This window comes from Nannospalax galili, unplaced genomic scaffold, assembly GCF_000622305.1.
Source record: "Nannospalax galili isolate Female #2095 unplaced genomic scaffold, S.galili_v1.0 scaffold210, whole genome shotgun sequence".
Taxonomy (NCBI): Eukaryota; Metazoa; Chordata; class Mammalia; order Rodentia; family Spalacidae; genus Nannospalax; species Nannospalax galili.
Genome location: NW_008329365.1, coordinates 2,540,428 through 2,558,900, shown reverse-complemented (window position 1 = coordinate 2,558,900; position 18,473 = coordinate 2,540,428). Strand labels below are relative to the sequence as shown.

The 18,473-nt window shown below is 39.4% G+C and overlaps 1 protein-coding gene and 1 pseudogene across 1 annotated transcript in view; one reads left to right on the top strand and one right to left on the bottom strand.

The window, feature by feature from the left end:
• Positions 1-18,473, bottom strand: part of Lrp6 (LDL receptor related protein 6) — a 171,573-nt gene that overhangs the window by 71,242 nt on the left and 81,858 nt on the right. The window contains exons 4-7 of the mRNA XM_008837612.2: positions 11,841-12,037; positions 8,807-8,938; positions 5,129-5,525; positions 3,993-4,164 (exon numbers count right to left, since the gene is read on the bottom strand). Of these exons, the coding sequence (XP_008835834.1) occupies positions 3,993-4,164; positions 5,129-5,525; positions 8,807-8,938; positions 11,841-12,037 (898 nt within the window). The remainder of the gene's footprint in view (positions 1-3,992; positions 4,165-5,128; positions 5,526-8,806; positions 8,939-11,840; positions 12,038-18,473) is intronic.
• Positions 14,802-15,524, top strand: LOC103737761 (annotated as a pseudogene).

Genomic DNA, 18,473 nt, shown 5'->3' with positions numbered 1-18,473 from the left:
TGCCAACACTGTTCTGGTAGCTGCAAGGTCATAAAAAAGAGAAATAAAGACTCTTGATATTTCTCTTACTACAAAAACTGAAATTGTTATTTCTGCTGATACAAGAAGCCCTGGCATACTATAGCAAAAACTGGAGAGCACAGTAACACATTTCAAACACCACAGAAAGTCTGTTCATAAAGACAATAAAAGCACTTCAATGTTATGGAGGAGGAGGAGGAAAGCAAGAACCAGCTTGTACCTTGTAACCACCACCTACAGGTAAGTGGCCACAATCAGCTGATGAGCTGAGGAAGCAGACATAGCCTCACCTACACATTTTTGTATGTAAGAGGCAGCTAGGGCCACTGTCTTTTTTAAAAGTGTGACATTATTAGCAATGTCCTGTGTCCTGTCCCTATTTCTAGATGATTTTAAGTCTCGGGGATCTAGTCTTCCTTTCTCCAACTATGGGGGAAAAAAAAATCTAGTCTAAAACCAGGGTTTCCCAATTATTCTTCCTTACCTCTCTCAATCCTTGGAGTCAACTCAACACAGTCACTTCAACAAAAAGAGGGAGTAGCTGATTTCAGGACCCTACTGAGGGAGGAAGGCCTACATGAAGGAGTTCTTCCTGTCCTCCACTCAAACACAAGAACTTGTTCTGCCACTTAATATATTTACTAGATAATTATCTTTTCTTCTCAAACTGTAAATATATATAAGACAATCTGATCCCCCAAAGACTGAATCTTCCAGAAGATAACAGGGCGACTCCAACCATTAACTTGATATTCCCTTACAGTCCCCAGCAGCTTCCACACCTAGGCTTGAGAAAGCTGGGAAGCTTTCTTAGAGGACGGGTGGAAGGAAGCATGTCACCCAGACTAGAGTCAGAGGTCAGGGTTGGGAGGGAGCATGTCACCCAGGCTAGGGTCAGATGTGTGCCCAGAAGTAGGTGCTACATAACAGAGCCAAGCGGATCAACTTTTTGGAAAAAAGAAGCATTTTGAAAGTATGTATTTTCCCTAACATTCTCAGGTTTAATGTTATCTGCCTACTCTCAAGTAAATGGAGATAAAAATGCTGGCGGGGAGGGGGGGGATGATTCCATATCACCACTAGTCTCAGGACAGAAAAGAACAGGTTTTCTCCTCAAAGAGCTGTGGTCTTTCCTCAGTTTGTCATCTATAAGCAGTTCTTCACATTAACCTAAGAAAGGAATAAATAAGCCATGCATAGTGGTGTGGGACATGGATACTCTCAAGTAAATGGAGATAAAAATGCTGGCGGGGAGGGGGGGGATGATTCCATATCACCACTAGTCTCAGGACAGAAAAGAACAGGTTTTCTCCTCAAAGAGCTGTGGTCTTTCCTCAGTTTGTCATCTATAAGCAGTTCTTCACATTAACCTAAGAAAGGAATAAATAAGCCATGCATAGTGGTGTGGGACATGGACACATGGACACACACACACACACACAAACACACACACACACACACACACACACACACATGGGTTGCCATTTCCTAGTTACTGACACTAGGGTATGCTGGGTGAAATGTAGGTGTAATGCCATTTCTCTTGTTGCCATGCTTAGCTGACACCTTTTTTTTTTTTTCGGGAGGGAGGAAGGAAGGGCGAGGGAGATAAAGTAATACCTGTTCTCCATTTTCTAGATGTGACTATGAAAAGAAAATGGCAAAGGCATTGATGTTCAACTTTTGAAAGCACATCAGAATCTCCAGAAGAAAGAATAGGGGAAGTCTCTGGATAATTTGCTAAAAGTAAGTTTACCAATGTCAAAAGGAGGACAGATTCTCAATCTCTCTCCCTCCCACCTACCCACCTTTTTACTGTGTGTGTGTGTGTGTGTGTGAGTGAGAGAGAGAGAGAGAGAGAGAGAGAGAGAGAGAGAAACAAAGAACAACTAGAAATTATGTGCCAGAAATCTAGAATGAAGTCAGACTTACAGGGCAGGTTTGGGTGGGAGTGTAGTTCAATGGTAGAGAGCTTACTTAACAAGCACAAAGGCTTTCATCTGAACCCAACAGTGAAAAAATAAATAAACACAAAACAAAACAAAATAAAAACTAGGTTTAAGAATGCTGGTACCACTCAGGGAAGGATAAAAGGGGGAGATGATATCACTGTATATGTAACAAATTCTATCAATCCATGTACTTATTCTATCTGAATACCTCCTTAACTCTTTGTGACTTTGAGTAAACGTCTGTGTCTAAATTAATAAATATACCCAAAGTGGGGAAAAATAAGAATTGAGATACTTCCAGTAGGAAGCAATCAACTGGTCACAGTAAGCTAAAAAAGACAAAACCAAACACAGAATCTTTTCTGTGTAAATCAAGCCCTTTTCCCTTCATGTCAAATTTCAACAGAAAACATTCTTCTAGGATACTTGGGCTTTTAGCTGTTCTCTTAAGACCAGTTGCATCCCTGTGTTCTTATAGGGCCCATGGTTGATCGACAGCACATAACTGTGAAGGGGCTGGGATTCTGTGGGCAATGTACCTTTACCAGACTCAACTGAAGCTAGCAAATTCATGTTTGAAACATGAATCTATCACCTCTGTCTCATTAGTACTCCCCTTCAGCTACTAAAGATTCAAACACTAACTTGGATTTAAAGAAGGAGGGACACTGAAACTCTAATAACAGGGAAAAATGTTACACAGTTAGGCCATACAAAACTTTCTGTTAATGGAAACCAGCTGTAAGAAAAAAAGATGCCATTTTCAGTACTGGGGCCTGATGGACTATTAATGGGCTTCTTCTATTCCAAGTTTCCACTCTGCAAGAAAGGCCCTTTAATTTATTATTCCTGGAGCATTCCTGGACTCCTCAGAATTACCTTTCTAAAATAACTGCTCTATAGTCCCAATTTTCTATCCATTAGACATGTGCAGGGGCTCTGTGAGTTCTTCAAAACCATTCCTTCTGTGAGAAGCCAAAGGCCAAGTGCGATCCCAACTGTCTTAAAGAGGGGAACCTCTAGCATAGTCTACTTCCTACTCATTATCAAGGATATATCATTACAAAACATTCTGATAAAGTATTTGCCACTGATCATTTTCACCATAATTCTATTTGCACAAACTTAATCCTATTGGTAATTCTTAATTCTTGGTAAATGTTTTTTCTTTATATAAGATTTGGCTAATTAACCTTTCTCCTATGCAGGCTATAAATCAATTTAAAAATTGTTTCTAATAAAGCATGGTGGCATATGCCTGCAATTGCAGCACTTGGGAGACTGAGACAAGAGAACCATGGATATAAGGCCATCCTGGTCTACACAGAAAGACCCTGTTTCAAAAAACAAACAGGGACTGGAGAGATGGCACAGCAGTTAAGAGCACTGGTTGCTTTTTCAGGGGACCCAAGATCGGTTCCCAGCACCCACATGGCAACTCACCACTATTCATAACTCCAGTTCCAGGGAAATCTGACACCCTCTTCTGGCCTCCAAGGGCATTGTATGCATGGATACACTTACATATATGCAGGCACAACAATCTCACATAAAATAATTTTTAAATAAAAAACCAAAAATTTTATTTGCACATAACCACCTTAATATTTAATATATGCACCCAACTCCAACATCAATAACAACTAAAGTTATATATGCATATAGGCTTTGTTTCCCTGACTTAGGTCTGTCTTCCAGTATATATCTTCTATAATTTTGTTTCACAGAAACTGGTTCTAGGAAATTCAGGCAGCAGCTTTATCCAAAATGAGGAAAATCATTTATGTAAGCTTGTTAGGACTAGAAATAAATAGCTATCCATTTCTTATACCAATAAAACTCAGAAATCCTAAGATTAGATGGAAGCCAATCCGTTATCCTTAGGGTAAAATTTCTGGAACTAATACTCTGGAATCCCAGACAATAGTTAAGAGGCACGAATATGTGCGCCAAACTAAGACTGACCAGAAACCATTATAAAACTGGTTTTAAAATTAAAAAACAAAACAAGAAACAAACCTCAATTTTGTCTGTTTTGGCATCTCCCCAGTATATTGTGCCTTCATCATAATCCAAGGCTAAACCATTTGGCCAACCAAGAGAAGTATTAACCAGTACCACTCGGTCAGAACCATCCAGAGCAGCTCGTTCAATTTTCGGGATTTCTCCCCAGTCAGTCCAATACATATACCTATAGAAGCATATTAAAAAATGAGCTAAAAATAGGTAATAAAAATCGAGGCACCCCCCCCATATTGTTACCACCCGTCAATGGGAAGAAAAAGAGAGGACTTAAACTTTTACAGAGTATGTTTCTAACATTTAGCATAGCAGTATATAAGCATGTAGGCCATTTTCATATCAAACTGGTTTTTGGAATAGATCCTGAAAAATGCTTCCCAATAATGAGATTCCATTGCTACTTATATTTTTCGTACTACTTTGTGCTTCTTCTCATGAACTATCACACTTTTTGCTTGATGGCTTGTCATCTCCAGCACAAAAGTTACCCTAGTAGAAATAGACAACAAATTGAATTCCCCAAATAACTAATTCTTCCTATAGTGTTAAGTGATTCTTGAGGCTCCTGGATGTTTAAGTGACTCTAAGATACTGGTATACACTGAGGCATAATATTTGTCACTACATCAGCCCTCAGAATAAATCTCAGAGTAAAATAACACTGGGGAGTATTAAGAAAGGTGTTATTTCTCTGGACTACAGTGCAACACAGAATAAAGCTGCTCCTAAAGTTTTGGAATCTGAGTCATTAATGTACCAAGGAACTATAAAGTAAGATATATTCTCACTATAAGTATTGAACTGGGATAAAATCAAATCTTCTGGAGGGGGAAGGTTCTGAAAATAATTTTTTTTCCCACATTTTTCATGGCCATGATGCAATCTGAGCAAGATCTGCAGACCACACCCAAACCAAGTCTAACTTGGTTTAGAAAGAAAAAATAAGATAGTCAGGGGGGAAAAAAAATCTGGCAATTCTTTGAGATTTTTATCCTAACCACTATATTCTAAAAATAAGGCAGTTATTAGAGAGCTGTTTATTGAAAACTAACAGACTTCATGCAGTTCTTATCGAGTTGATATTTCCAGGTACCTGAAGCAAAGAGAGATTTACTATCAACAGAGCTTCTTACCCAACCATAGGATCTAACACAATAGCCCGGGGTTCCTCTAAGTCCTCTGAAATCAAGATCTTCCTCATGGTTCCATTGAGCCTTGTCACTTCTATCCGATCAGTGCCAGTGTCTGTCCAGTACAGATTTCGTGCAACCCAGTCAACAGCAATACCATCAGGATGAGCAATCTGAGCAGTGACCACAAACTGACTCCCAGATCCATCTATAAAGGAACGGCGGATGGCCCTCACTTCATCATCAGTCCAGTAGATATAGCCTTCCACAGGATCGTAGTCTATGGCAATGGCATGCCGGATGTCTTCTAACTGCAGGACAATGTCTGTAAAATCTGGTGTGTCCAGAGAAATGCGCCTCAAGTCTGTCCGTCGGGCTAAAAGCAATAGTTCAGTGGCACCTAAAACGAAGGAGGGAAAAAAAAAAAAATCAGCAATCATTTGAAAACCATAGGCAAAAATTACTCACTCTAAAGAATGCAAAAATTCTTTAAGAATTGAAAACTGAGTATAAAAAAATATACAAACTCTTTTTTTTTTTTTTTTTTGGTCTTTTTGAGACAGGGTCTCCCTGAAGCCCCAGGCTGGCCTTGAACTCACAGAGATCCACTTGCTTCTCCCAAGTGCTGGGACTAAAGGGGGTTCCATGCCTGGTGATACCAACTCTTTTTAGAGTAGAAATGTAAAGTGTTACAGTAAAATAGAAGAGTTCACTCGAGCTCTATAACAGCTAATCTCTCCAAAGCAAGTTTTGATCCACCTGCTTTCATTTACTAAACAGCCCCTGGATAAGAGAGTTACATAAAGGTAATCGGTATCACTTTAGACCTAATAGCTAAGTATTCATGGAGGAGGCAAATCTGTAGGATACAGATCCTTTGTTTAAGAAGTATGCTTTAAAAGGTCTAAGAATGGAGGTGGAGAAATAGCTTAGTCAGTAAGGTCCTTGTCTTATAAACACAGGGACCTGAGTTTGACCCCTTGAACCCACACTTTAAAAAGCCAAGTGTAGCCGGGCGTGGTGGTGCACGCCTTTAATCCCAGCACTTGGGAGGCAGAGGCAGGCGGATCTCTGTGAGTTCAATGCCAGTCTGGTCTACATAGTTCCAGGACAGCTGGGGCTACAGGGAGACCCTTTTTTAAAAAAAAATTAAAAAAAAAAAAAAAAAAAAAAAAAAAGCCAAGTGTGCCAGTACGCACTAGAATCCCCAGCACTGGGTAAGATGAGACAGGCAGATTCCTGGGACTCACTGGCCAGCCAGTTTAACCTACTTGGCAAATTCTGGGCAAGAGACCTTGCCACATGACACGACACGACACAACACCAAACAGTGGATGGTACCTGGGGAATTCAACCTGAGGCTGTTCTCTGACCTTCACGTGCAACTATACATGGTTCAGACACATGCAAATGAGCATGTATGCACGCATACACACCCACGCACACAGGTCTGAGGAAAAAAATGTAGGACAAGAATGTAGTTGATGGGAATGTTGTAAAACTGGATTATAATGATGGTTGTACAACTCAGTAAATTTATTAAAAATAAAGATTGTACTCTGAAACAGAAGAATGTTAGAAGGAAACAGCAACATGGGGAGAGGAACCAGAGAGGTGTAACAGGGGTTAAGAACAAGAGTTGTGGATTCAGCTGGGCGTGGTGGCACATGACTTTGATCCCAGCGCAGGAGGTAGAGGCAGGAGGATCTCTGTAAGTTCAAGGCCAGCTGGTCTTGAACAGAGAGGAGTTCTAGGCCAGCTGAAGCTACAGGGAGAGTCTGTCTGAAAAAGACCAAAAAAATCCAAAAACAAAAACAAACAACAACAACAACAAAAAAAAAAAAAGAGTTGTGGAGCCAATAAACCTCAGTTCAAGTAACTGAGGCAAAATACTAAACACTAGTTCCATCTAACTACCTTATGGTTGCTGCAAAATTAAAAGGGTGCAAATAGATGTAAAACTCAGGAGGGTACTAAACATGAAACTATTCAATAAATATCAATTAATTTATTATTAAAATAAAGACCAATTTTTTTATTTCAGTGACTTATACATCAAACTTACTTCAGAATGTTTTTAACCCAAACTAGGATTCAATGAAAACATACCTAAAAAATGAAGATATTAAGCTCTAATCTTTGTTTTTATTTTTAATGTTCAAGTAAATCATCAGCAAAACAATCATCTAAAATGCTAATAAAATAATATGCAAACTGACAGCTGAAAGAGCAAGGGAAAAAAAAATCCTAACTACAAAAAATATGTCTAAAAGAAAATTCGGCCTTCTACAAAAGCTCCAAGTATGCCTCTGGAATCTAAGGTGCGGACGCTAAGAGGAGGAGGGACGCCTTCATCATCAGCTGCCTGACTTGGACTAATGATAAATGAACTCAAACTGGAGAAAATACAACCCAAACTGCAACAGCAGGCACAAAGTAGAAATAATTCTGCATAGCTCACTGCCCCAGCTAACTGCCAAAAGGAGCCCATCAAAACTTTGCAAACAAAGTCATAGGGCAATTAATTTGAGCAAGGTGATCAAAACAAGAGTTAAATTAAGGCTACTAGTTGCCAAATGAATATGTGAAACTCAAAACTGATTAAACGTGTATTTATTCTACTATAAGGGAGAAGATAAACCTCTATTGCGAAAATAAATCCTCTTTTTAAAAGTAAGGATACATTTTTAAACAAAAAAGCAATGTTACAAAAACCTTTTGTTTAAATTGAAACCAAATCACTGTTTGCCATGGAAACCATCTGACAAGAGTCAGCCAGCTTCACCTTTGACTATGCAGACAATTTATCAATGCCAAGTCATAACAAACATCCACTAAGCAGACTCAATTCCACCTCACTGACTCTGACCTCCTTGCCAGGAGCTCTCTCACACACTCTGAAATAATAAAGGCTTCTGCTTCTCAGAGTCAGATAAAGAAGCCACTGCTAAATATAACAATTTTCTTACCAGGTTTTGCTGGTTGCTAGAGAACCAGATGGTGATCCATAGGGGTAAGAATGAAGAATAACATTCTCATTAAGAAGAAAAAGAGAAGAACTGGTGTTCTTCCAAACCAGAAGTCCCTTGACATGTCCTAAGTTAGTGACTTCGCCAACATGCCCTCTCTATAGGGAATTAAGAGTAAGGAGAAAAGGCAGAGTGTGGCAGTTAAATAAAAAAGAAGTTATTTTTAACAGTACATCAAGGAATTTTTCTTCTGAAGGTACTTTTTTGTCATTAAAAAGCAATCAAAAATATCCTTCAATCACCAGAAAAAAAATTATCTATCCCATGATATATATATATCATATAGATATATGATATCATATATCATAAAGATATAGCTTAAAGTTTAATGAACGATTCCCCAAGTGTTACCTATTATGAGATAAGAGACTCCTGAAAGATCGATTGTGACTTCAGTGGCTATGAAATTTGATAAATAAAAATACTACTTTTTTTCTTTCAAAACAGCGTGTTACTTAAAATACTAAACCCATAAAGTAAAATTTAAAAGGTGCCATAAAACATAAAACATCCCTGCTATGGAGCTATTTGAGTGACTAGTCTCCCAAAGCACTGGAAACTACAGCCATTTACTATAGAAAGATGAAAGAATGATAAAGAATCCAATCATTCCCATCATCCTTTTTCTTCTTGGATAATATCATCATCTTACCATCTTTACAGGTTTTTCCATTCTCCAGGAGTCTGACCCCAGTTGGGCAAGCACACTGATAAAAAGGCTTGACTGGAGACATCAAACACAAATGGGAACAACCACCATTATCAATTCCACATGGATTTGTAGCTGTCAAATATAAATCACACTGATTAATACCAATGACTATGGATGACCTCACTCACTCTAGGTACACAAAGGTTAACAACCATAACATGAGCAACTGTGATAAACCAAAATTATTACCAAATGTCATCCAGGTGCTTGACTACCAAACCATCTGTAAGGAAAGGAATTAATTAGTGAAAACCTACTTAGCATTTTCAATCCAAAGAGAAATAACCAAGAAGAAAGGCACAAACTCCTTGCCCTGAGAAAGCTTACAATCTCACCAGTGAGTGAAAATTAACAAACTGTAAAAGTGGGGGCAGGGGGAGACCCAAGAAAGCTAGACACTATTTTGTACATTTCAGACTGTAAGAGGACAGGTAGAAAATCAATCTTAATGTTTAAAATATGAAGTCTCTCTTCATGGAGCACACAGGACACCCTGGAGGGCAGAACATTCAGAACATTTCAGGTATGGTAAAAACATAGAAGGAAAAGCCAAGAGAGCAGACACTGTTAGACAGTAAGGGGAACACTAAGTAGAGACTAAGGTTTATGCTAACTAACAGGAACCAACGCTGCAGGAACACAAAGACAGTGGCAGTGGTTCTGAAAGCCAGGAAAAGCAGTTCAAATGTTGAAAAGTCCTACCTTCGAAAGCAACACAAAATAGAGAAGTACAATGGATTGAAAGAGGGAAAATTGAAAAACAGGTATCTGGGCATGGTGGCACACATCTGCAACCCAGCATGAGGTGGGAGGGGGTGGCAGAGGAAGGAAAGACAGAAGTTCTACATCAGTCTCAGCTACACAGTGAGCTGGAGGTCAGTGTGAACTACCTGGGATCCTGATTTTTTTTTTTTTTTTTTAATTTCAGGTCTTTTTGAGACAGGATCTCCCTGTAGCCCCAGCTGACCTGGAACTATGTAGACCAGGCTGGCCTCGAACTCACAGAGATCCTCCTGCCTCTGCCTCCTGAGTCCTGGGATTAAAGGTTTGTGCCACTGCACTGGGCTGGGATCCTGATTTTTAAGATTTAGGGGGCTAGAGATAGCTGTTAAGAGCACTGGCTGCTCTTACATGGTTTGATTCCCAGTACCCACATGGCAGCTAACAAGAGTCCATAACTCCAGTTCCAGGAGATCCAACACCCTCTTCTGACCGCCACTGGCACTGCATGACATGGGCAAACACACATACATGCAAGCAATACACTCAGACAGGTAGAATAAAAATAAATATTTTAAAAAATAAAAATAGGGGCTGGAGAGATGGCTCTACAGTTAAGAGCACTAACTGCTCTTGCAGACAACCCAGGTTCGATTCCCAGCACCCACATGGTGGCTACAAACCATCCTTAACTCCAGTTCCAGGGCAATTGGAAGCCCTCTTCTGACCTCAGCGGCACTGCGCAACACATACATGCAGGGTGCACTCACATACATGCAAGCAATACATTCATACACATGGAATAAAAATAATAAAATATTTAAAATAAAATAAATGTTTTTAAATTTTTATGTGTGCGCCTGTATGAGTTTATGCACACCACTTGCAAGCCCATGGAGGCCAGAGGGCACCAGATCTCCTGGAGCTGGAATTACAGGAAGTTGTGAGATGCTGTGAATGCTGGAAACTAAACCTGGGACCTCTGCAAGAGCTGCAAGCTCTCTCAATCACTAAACCATCTCTCCAGCCCTAGGATCCTGGTTCTTGTGGTTATTGATTTGAAAAGGCTAGGCTGTAGTTTAGTAATCTGAGCAGTTGTCTAGTGCATATACCACTTAGCCTCAATAAATGCAAAACAAAATGATGAGGGCAGGGCAGGCAGGAGAAGAGAAAGAGGGAAAGAAGAGGGGAGAGGAGGGGACAGATAAACTGCCACCTTTGTACACATTGTAGAAATGAATGTAACCAAATAATATTCATGGAAAAATAAGCATAAAATGTAGACCAACAGAATATAAGACATAAAGATAAAACAGTGTAACATCAAAAATAAATGCAAACTCTCAAACTAGTAAAACAAAGGATCAACTGTGCCATTTAAAAAGGGAAGTTTTTCTCCTGAGGGCTATGTATGGGGGGGGGCAGTCATTCATGTGGCTAAACATTTTCTTGTTTTACAGAAGAGCAACACATGTATTTTAAAATGTTTTTATGGGTTCAAGGTCGTCAGACTTCATGTAGCACATTCAGTATTTGATTATCTCCCCAAAATGGAAAAAAACTAATACAAAGCAACATAGGATCCAAATAATCTTCACTTTTGGCTATGGAAAACAATCTGAAATACACTGAGACATATGCCAGACATTTATTTACACACAAGTGTCAAACATTTAACATTCTCATATTCCTTTAAAACCCAATTCCATTCCTGTCTTACAAGGGGTCACTGTCAGCATACACAGCCCAGGTCATTGTAAAGGGTAACCAAAAACAGGAGCAAAGTGAAAAAGGAAAATATATAAAAAGAGAAGTACGCACAGAAATGTTTCATCAGGTAGTTTATTTGGCAAACTTAGGTTTTGAAATTCATCAGCTAGATTAAGAGGCTTCCTTTTAATGGTGTATTTTGAACACATTCACATGAACACATTTAAACACAAATAACATGAACAAGAAACTCATTTATGTAGAAACTTAGCAATGAGTTGTCTCAATTTCCAATTCATCTCTCTGTTCTCCATTTCCATTAACCAGGTCCCAAATAAAAGGCAGGTATTATGTGGTCAGGGCAATCAGGCCACCAAGGATTTACAGGCTGTTGTTTAACCTGAATTATGTCGAACACTTTTCCTCTTTTATTCCCTTCTACTGCCTTTGGATATGTCCTTCCTCCTCCTGACCTCACAAAAGCCAGACATGGGAGTGCTGCAGAGCCGTTCCAACCTGTAATTTAAAAAACCAGATCACTTACCATTTGGCTGCCTCTGCTGGCTGAAGGCATGTATATCCATGGGAGAGAAGATGTTAGAATGGATTTCACGCAGACCCTCGCCAGTATACTTGTTGCACGCCAAAATGGAGTGTGTATTCCAGTCAGTCCAGTACAGTGTGTCCTCAAATAACGTTAAGGCAAAAGGATGTGGAAGGGAACCTTTAACCACTGCCTGTCTATTAACACAAAAAGAAAAACTTAAACTTCTTTTTATATTATCTATTATCATAACATCATCACTCATGATTTAAAATGATTAGCTTGCATTAACATACACAGATACTGAGGGATACGCATCTTTAGGTCAAATACATTTATGAAAAACAATTCAAGACAAACTGAAATGTTTCCAAGTTGTCTAAGAACCTTAACCAAACACTTCCGAATGGTCCCTGCCTTGGCAGTGGGCCAAGTGTGTACACTGCTGTCTGTCCCTTTCTCGTTTTCTATCCTTCACATAACTCATGACATCAGGAAAAAGTAAATAATGAGAAAAATCCCAGCAGTTTCAGTTGGCACTGGGAAGTAGATTTAAAGTAGCAAAAGATTTAACCCTTCTTGATGTGGAAGAACAGACAGTCTATTTTTTTGCAATCGTTCCTTACGATTTTTGTAACTGCAAGTGAAAACATGTACATGATGCTAAAAAGGCAAACCTCAGTCTTGCTGCAGAAAATGACCGTCTCACCTTTTTTCCTTTTCTGTACTATTATTTAACTTTACAATTCAGGCAGCCTAACAAAGTCCTGCACTGACAGAATATGTTCACAGCAAAACTAGAATCTCATAAGCAATATATCCTGTACAAAAAGAAATGTAAAGAGATCTAGTACTTGAGGTATGGTACTTTGCAGAACATCACAGACTTCCACAATTATTAAATGTTCTAGAATAATGAATAAATCACACTTTTTGTCAAGCTAACATTCAACAAAATAAATGCTTTGATAGTTTCATAAATATGGGTTTCCCAATATCCCAGCCTAGGAAGCAGAGGGAGCCATAAACTGCTAAAGAGAAATAGCTTCAAGTATGGTACAGAAGATCATTCAGTTTTTAGGTTCAGAGGATTACTTCATGATCACAAACATCTACATTAAATTCAAGTAACAATGTTTATCTAAGCAAAACTAGTGTACATTATCATACATGAACTAGTCATAGCCTAACGTCATAAATTCAAGCCAAATTTTATATTAAAGAATCATAAGGTTTTTTTGTCTTTGGGTTTTTTTTGGGGGGGGGGTCTTTTTGAGACAGGGTCTCCCTGGAGCCCCAGCTGTCCTGGGCCTCTGTAGACCAGGCTGGCCTCGAACTCAGAGATCCGCCTGCCTCTGCCTCCCAAGTGCTGGGATTAAAGGCGTGCGCCACCACACCCGGCAGAATTACAAGTTTTTAAGATAATGGATTTCCACTTTAGAACTTCATATGTACTGTTGACCTTTATCACCAATTTTCTCCTTTCTTTTTCCTTAATTTCTCTTTCTTAGCAGATTACTTTTTCCTCTCATTTTCCAAAAAGAATTCTCCTAACACCCATTCCTAAGGTGTTTTCTTCTACCTGCCTTTTTTTTTTTTTTTTTTTTTGTTTTTTGGAGACAGGTCCTCCTTGTCCCCCCAGCTTTCTTCGACCCCAAAAAGCCCCGCCTGCCTCTGCCTCCTGAGTGCTGGGATTAAAGGCGTGCACCACGACGCCCGCCTGGTATTTTCTTCTACTTTTTAGTAAATAAAGTGACTATTTTATTTATAAACGTAGTATCATATTTAAGTCCTATTTTAAACAGTGTATTTTACACTTATCGGTATATTTTACACTCAAATCTTCCAAATTAGATTATGGTAAGACACAAAGGGTTCTGAGATGATGGCAAAAATAGATTAGCAATATAAATGGAAAATAAAGAACATTAAAAACCAAGTTACCTGGCACTTCATCAACACCCTAAAAAAATGGCAAATTCTATAATAAAACCTTTAAGAAAAATTTTTGGGGGGAAGCTTTTTAAATTCCTTCGTTTATCTTTAACTGAAAAGTTTAAATTCATGCTAATTAACTAAACCCAAGAAAATAATCAGATAAGGAAAGCAAAATCTCTCTCTAAAAGCTCTACACTTTTCATATACTGCTAGAGAAGACACACTGCTAGAGAAACCAGAAAACTGTTTTAAGTCCTCCTGACACCACTTACATCATTTCTGTAAGATTCATTTTCCTCATCTGTAAGTGGAAGATAATAATTTATCCTTGCTGAGTTACCATGAAGATTAAATAATTACATATGCAAAAGATATTCCTTGGACATTCCATGCTTAGTAACACTTCATAAATATTCCTCAATTTATTGGTATGCATTTTCATATTTCTATTATAAAGGTAATACTTTACAACATGAATCTTTTAAATAGCAGTTTTCAAATAAATACTTTTGAAGTCAACACTTTTTTTAAAAATATTATTTTTATGTGTACGTGTGTGCTGGCCTGCATGTAGGTACATGCACCCATGTCGTGCAATGCCCTTGGAGGACAGAAGAGGCTGTCAGATTCCTGGAAACTGGAGTTAAGGACAGTTGTCAGCTGCTATGTGGGTTCTTGGATTCGAACCCGGGTCTTCTGCAAGAACAGGCAGTGTTCTTAACCACTGAGCCATCTCTCCAGCCCAAAGTCAACACTTATTAAGAGTCAGTAAATACTAGAGTGACATTTAATAAGCCAAATACTATTCCATTTTCATAATCTTCCTTAATCGTTTCCCCTGAACATTAAGTTATTCTTCCTCTATGCTCATGTAACAGTGGACTACTCTACAACAGTTAATTTATTCAACAACTCAAAGTGATAATCTTTTAGAGAGCAGAGATTTTGGTTTATTTATATTTCCAGGATCTCCCACAATACACAAAAATTAGTGAGCTTGAAGCCAGCTCCTGGAAGGTCCGCGTGTGAAGGTGGCAGTGGAAACACGCTGTTGCCGTGGGTGCCACGGCCGAGTTACACAACCCCAACCAACCTGAGGTGGCGGTAGGAAGCTCGAGGCAGTCGTCATGGAGAGCGGCGGGGTAAGTGGCAACAAGACCACAGGGCAGCTTAGCTGGCTTCTTCAGAGCGCGTGCCTGCACGCCAATCTGGCTGGCGTCCCACTAACCGGTATGAATCCCCTGTCTCCGTATTTAAACGTGGATCCACGATATCTCGTTCAGGATACTGAGGAGTTTATTTTACCAACTGGAGCATAAAACCGAGGGCAGATTCGAACTAGCCTTCTTTACCACTGGAGGATGTTGCATGACTGGGGCTGCATTTGGGGCAATGAATGGTCTTTGGCTAGGATTGAAGGAAACCCTGAACATGGCCTGGTCCAAACCAAGAAATGTGCAGATTTTGAATATGGTGACTAGGCAAGGGGCACTTTGGGCTAATATTCTAGGTTCTCTGGCTTTGCTCTATAGTGCATTTGGTGTTATCATTGAGAAAACACGAGGTGCAGAAGATGACCTCAACACAGTAGCAGCCAGAACCATGACGGGCATGTTGTATAAATGTACAGGTGGTCTTTGAGGAGTGGCACGAGGTGGTCTGGCAGGACTGACACTTGCCAGCCTCTATGCACTATGTAACAACTGGGAGCACACGAAAGGCTCCTTGCATCAATAGTCACTCTGAGGTTTTGCCACCTCAGGAATGGGGGACATTTCATAGTCATCCAAATCAATTAGTAAGTCAGTCTGGAGTTGCTTTCTCTCGTGTACCTACAATTACTTTGAACAATTGGAGATTCTGATTTGCTGTGATGAAGATCATGGATGGTTGCCCAGGATCATACTACCTGCTCTTAGAGAGTTGCAGCCAAACTCTTTGGTGGCTCATCTCCTTTGGAGATGATCTTATACCCTTTCTCTTTCCTACTCCCTAAACTGGAAAACTACTTACTCTCAGAATTCCGGTCATACTTATTTTCAACACTTTATCATCATGTTTATTCTTAAAAGTCTGAAACTAATGTTTCCCTGTATTCCAAATAAAGGGTGAAAATAGAATCGAAGTTATAATGCAAAAAAAAAAAATTAGTGTGCTTATTAAACGCCAAGTGAATGTTTGATAAAACTAAATGTTTTTAATGAAAAGTATGTGGCTAACCGAGCTCAATGAAAAGCAGAACTTAAGAGACTCTAAGGGAAAGTTACTGATCTGTTTAGCCCATGACAGTCTGCTCCTGAGAGTAGAAATAACAATATACAGTCTTCGACTTCTGACCAAGAAAGCTAGCTCTTTACTTTCCTCCCTTAAAACACAAGCGGCTCAGCTGGGGCTACAGGGAGATGCTGTCTCAAAAAACCAAAAACAAAAACAAAAAAAAACAGGCCTAAAATTGGCTGGATGTGGTGGCACATGCCTTTGATTCCAGCACTTAGGAGGCAGAGGCAGGTGGATTCTGTGATTTCAAGGCTAGACTGGTTTACACAGTGAGTCCAGGCCAGCTGGGGCTACAGGGAGACCCTGTCTCAAAAAGACAAAAAAAAAAACAAAAAAGCCCCAAATGGCATCAGGAAGGACAAAGCCCAGGCTCTTCAGTAGCATGCCACAATAACCAGAGCTTACAAAGTAGATCTCAACCAGGGAGCCCACAGGACAAACTGACTCAACCTCACTGCCCTTTGAGTTTAGTGCTAACGACCGCTGAGCTTCATTTCTTGCCTCTGTCATTTTCTGCAGCTTACTAAGAATATTTACCCTCATCAATAAGCCCCATGTGCAAGGACTCCCTTGTTACCTCTTTCAGATTCAGTGAACCTTTCAGATACTTCTTTCAAATTCTACACCATTTAGGTTTACTCTATACAAAGCATTTTCATACTCTTGCTTGGTTTTTGTTTCTGGACAGCCCTGACCCCTCTTAGAACTGCCCACCTGAGTAATAAATCCTACAACAACCACCACAGGAATACCGGCAAACACTGCCTTGAACCTCACATTGGAAGGGAATTTCTCCACACTATAGTAAGCTTGTTAGGACAGCTAAGAAGATGACATCCATGGAGGTAGGACAGCTACTGAAAATCATCAATACTCTACATAAAAACAGAAGTACGCAAGTATTCCAAAACCCCTCAATAATATTCACAACAAAGCCCTGCGAAAAGGCACAAACCCAAGGTACAAAAAGCTGTGGAAAACTACCACAGGCCAAAAGACCTGACTAGTGTAACCAGGAAGAATCAGAAAAACAATAGGACTTGTAAGTAAACCTAAGCACAGAGAAGCACACAAGACAGACAACACTTGCAAGCTCAGCAAATGATTTCAAGCAGCAGATGACAGGAGGGGTTCTTGGCTACTCTGGAGTGACTAAATCCCATGAGCCCAAGGTTAGCTAGCAAGCAGCAAACTACTGTCAACTTGAAAATTTTTTTCTTTTATTTATAATTCCTTCTTGGGTTTTACCATCTTATTTCAGAACTATTCTAATCTTACATTTTCTTTTACATACTACACTGGTTTCTCACTAACTTTGGGGACATATTTAAACAAAAGTTTGCCTTCTGTGGTGAAGTTTTTCTGGAATGCTTTGTATATAAGGATTCTGTTTCTTGTTCTTTTTTCCTTTGCAATAACTTTAAATGGCATTTTATCTTGATACATTTCCAATTCTATATGAAATTACTTTTCCTTAACTTTAAAAGAATTCAAGGTAATTTTCTAACTTCACAAAATATATTCCCCTTGTTTTGTATAATATTCAAAAACATGACAGCTTGGTTTTTGAGAACTCCTGTTCCCCTCCCCACACTTCCTAGACACTTCTCTTTCCTTCCCCTCCTCTCTCCCTGTTCCACTTTCCCTGTCTTGCTCAGTTTCTAATCCATTCTCGTATGCCATTTACTTCTATTCAATATAATACCCTGTTTAGGGTAAGAACTCTGGCAACACCATTTTGAAAGAGTTCACTGGTATTAAACTGCTTTTATTCCTTCCATCCTTACCATGACACACTGTACTTGCCACATATACTGCAGTGAGCAACTACTCTTGCCCCCATTTTGCCTGCCACTCTTAAAATAGGCCACATCCCTCAGGCTCTTTCTGAGCTTCCCTACTTTCAAGTCCTCTGAGATACTACTAACTCTCTCTGCTTACTCTTTGTATAGACTGTGATGCCACGGAGGACTTGTGGCTATTGATGGCTCGTCCTTATCTGTATTGCATTTTTGTAATTTTTTAAAAAATATATTTTATTTATTTTTATGTGTATGTATGTATTGCCTGCATGTAGGTAAGTGCACCTGTGTTATGCAATGCCCGCGGAGGACAGAAGAATCTGTCAGATCCCCCAGGACTGGAGTTACTGACAGTTGTTAGCTGCCATGTGGGTGCTGGGATTCGAACCCAGGTCTTCTGCAAGAACAGCCAGTGTTCTTAACCTCTGAGTGATCTCTCCAGCCCCTGTATTTTTGTAACTTTATAGTCAAATTTTATCCACATTTTTGTATTTGTTATCCAGCTTCTGTCTGTTTTGGTTATAAAAAAAAAACAAAACTATGACATAGCATAGCCATATTCCTAGAATCCCACTCAAACCAAATATGAAATTGAATACAGAAATTAGATTTTATA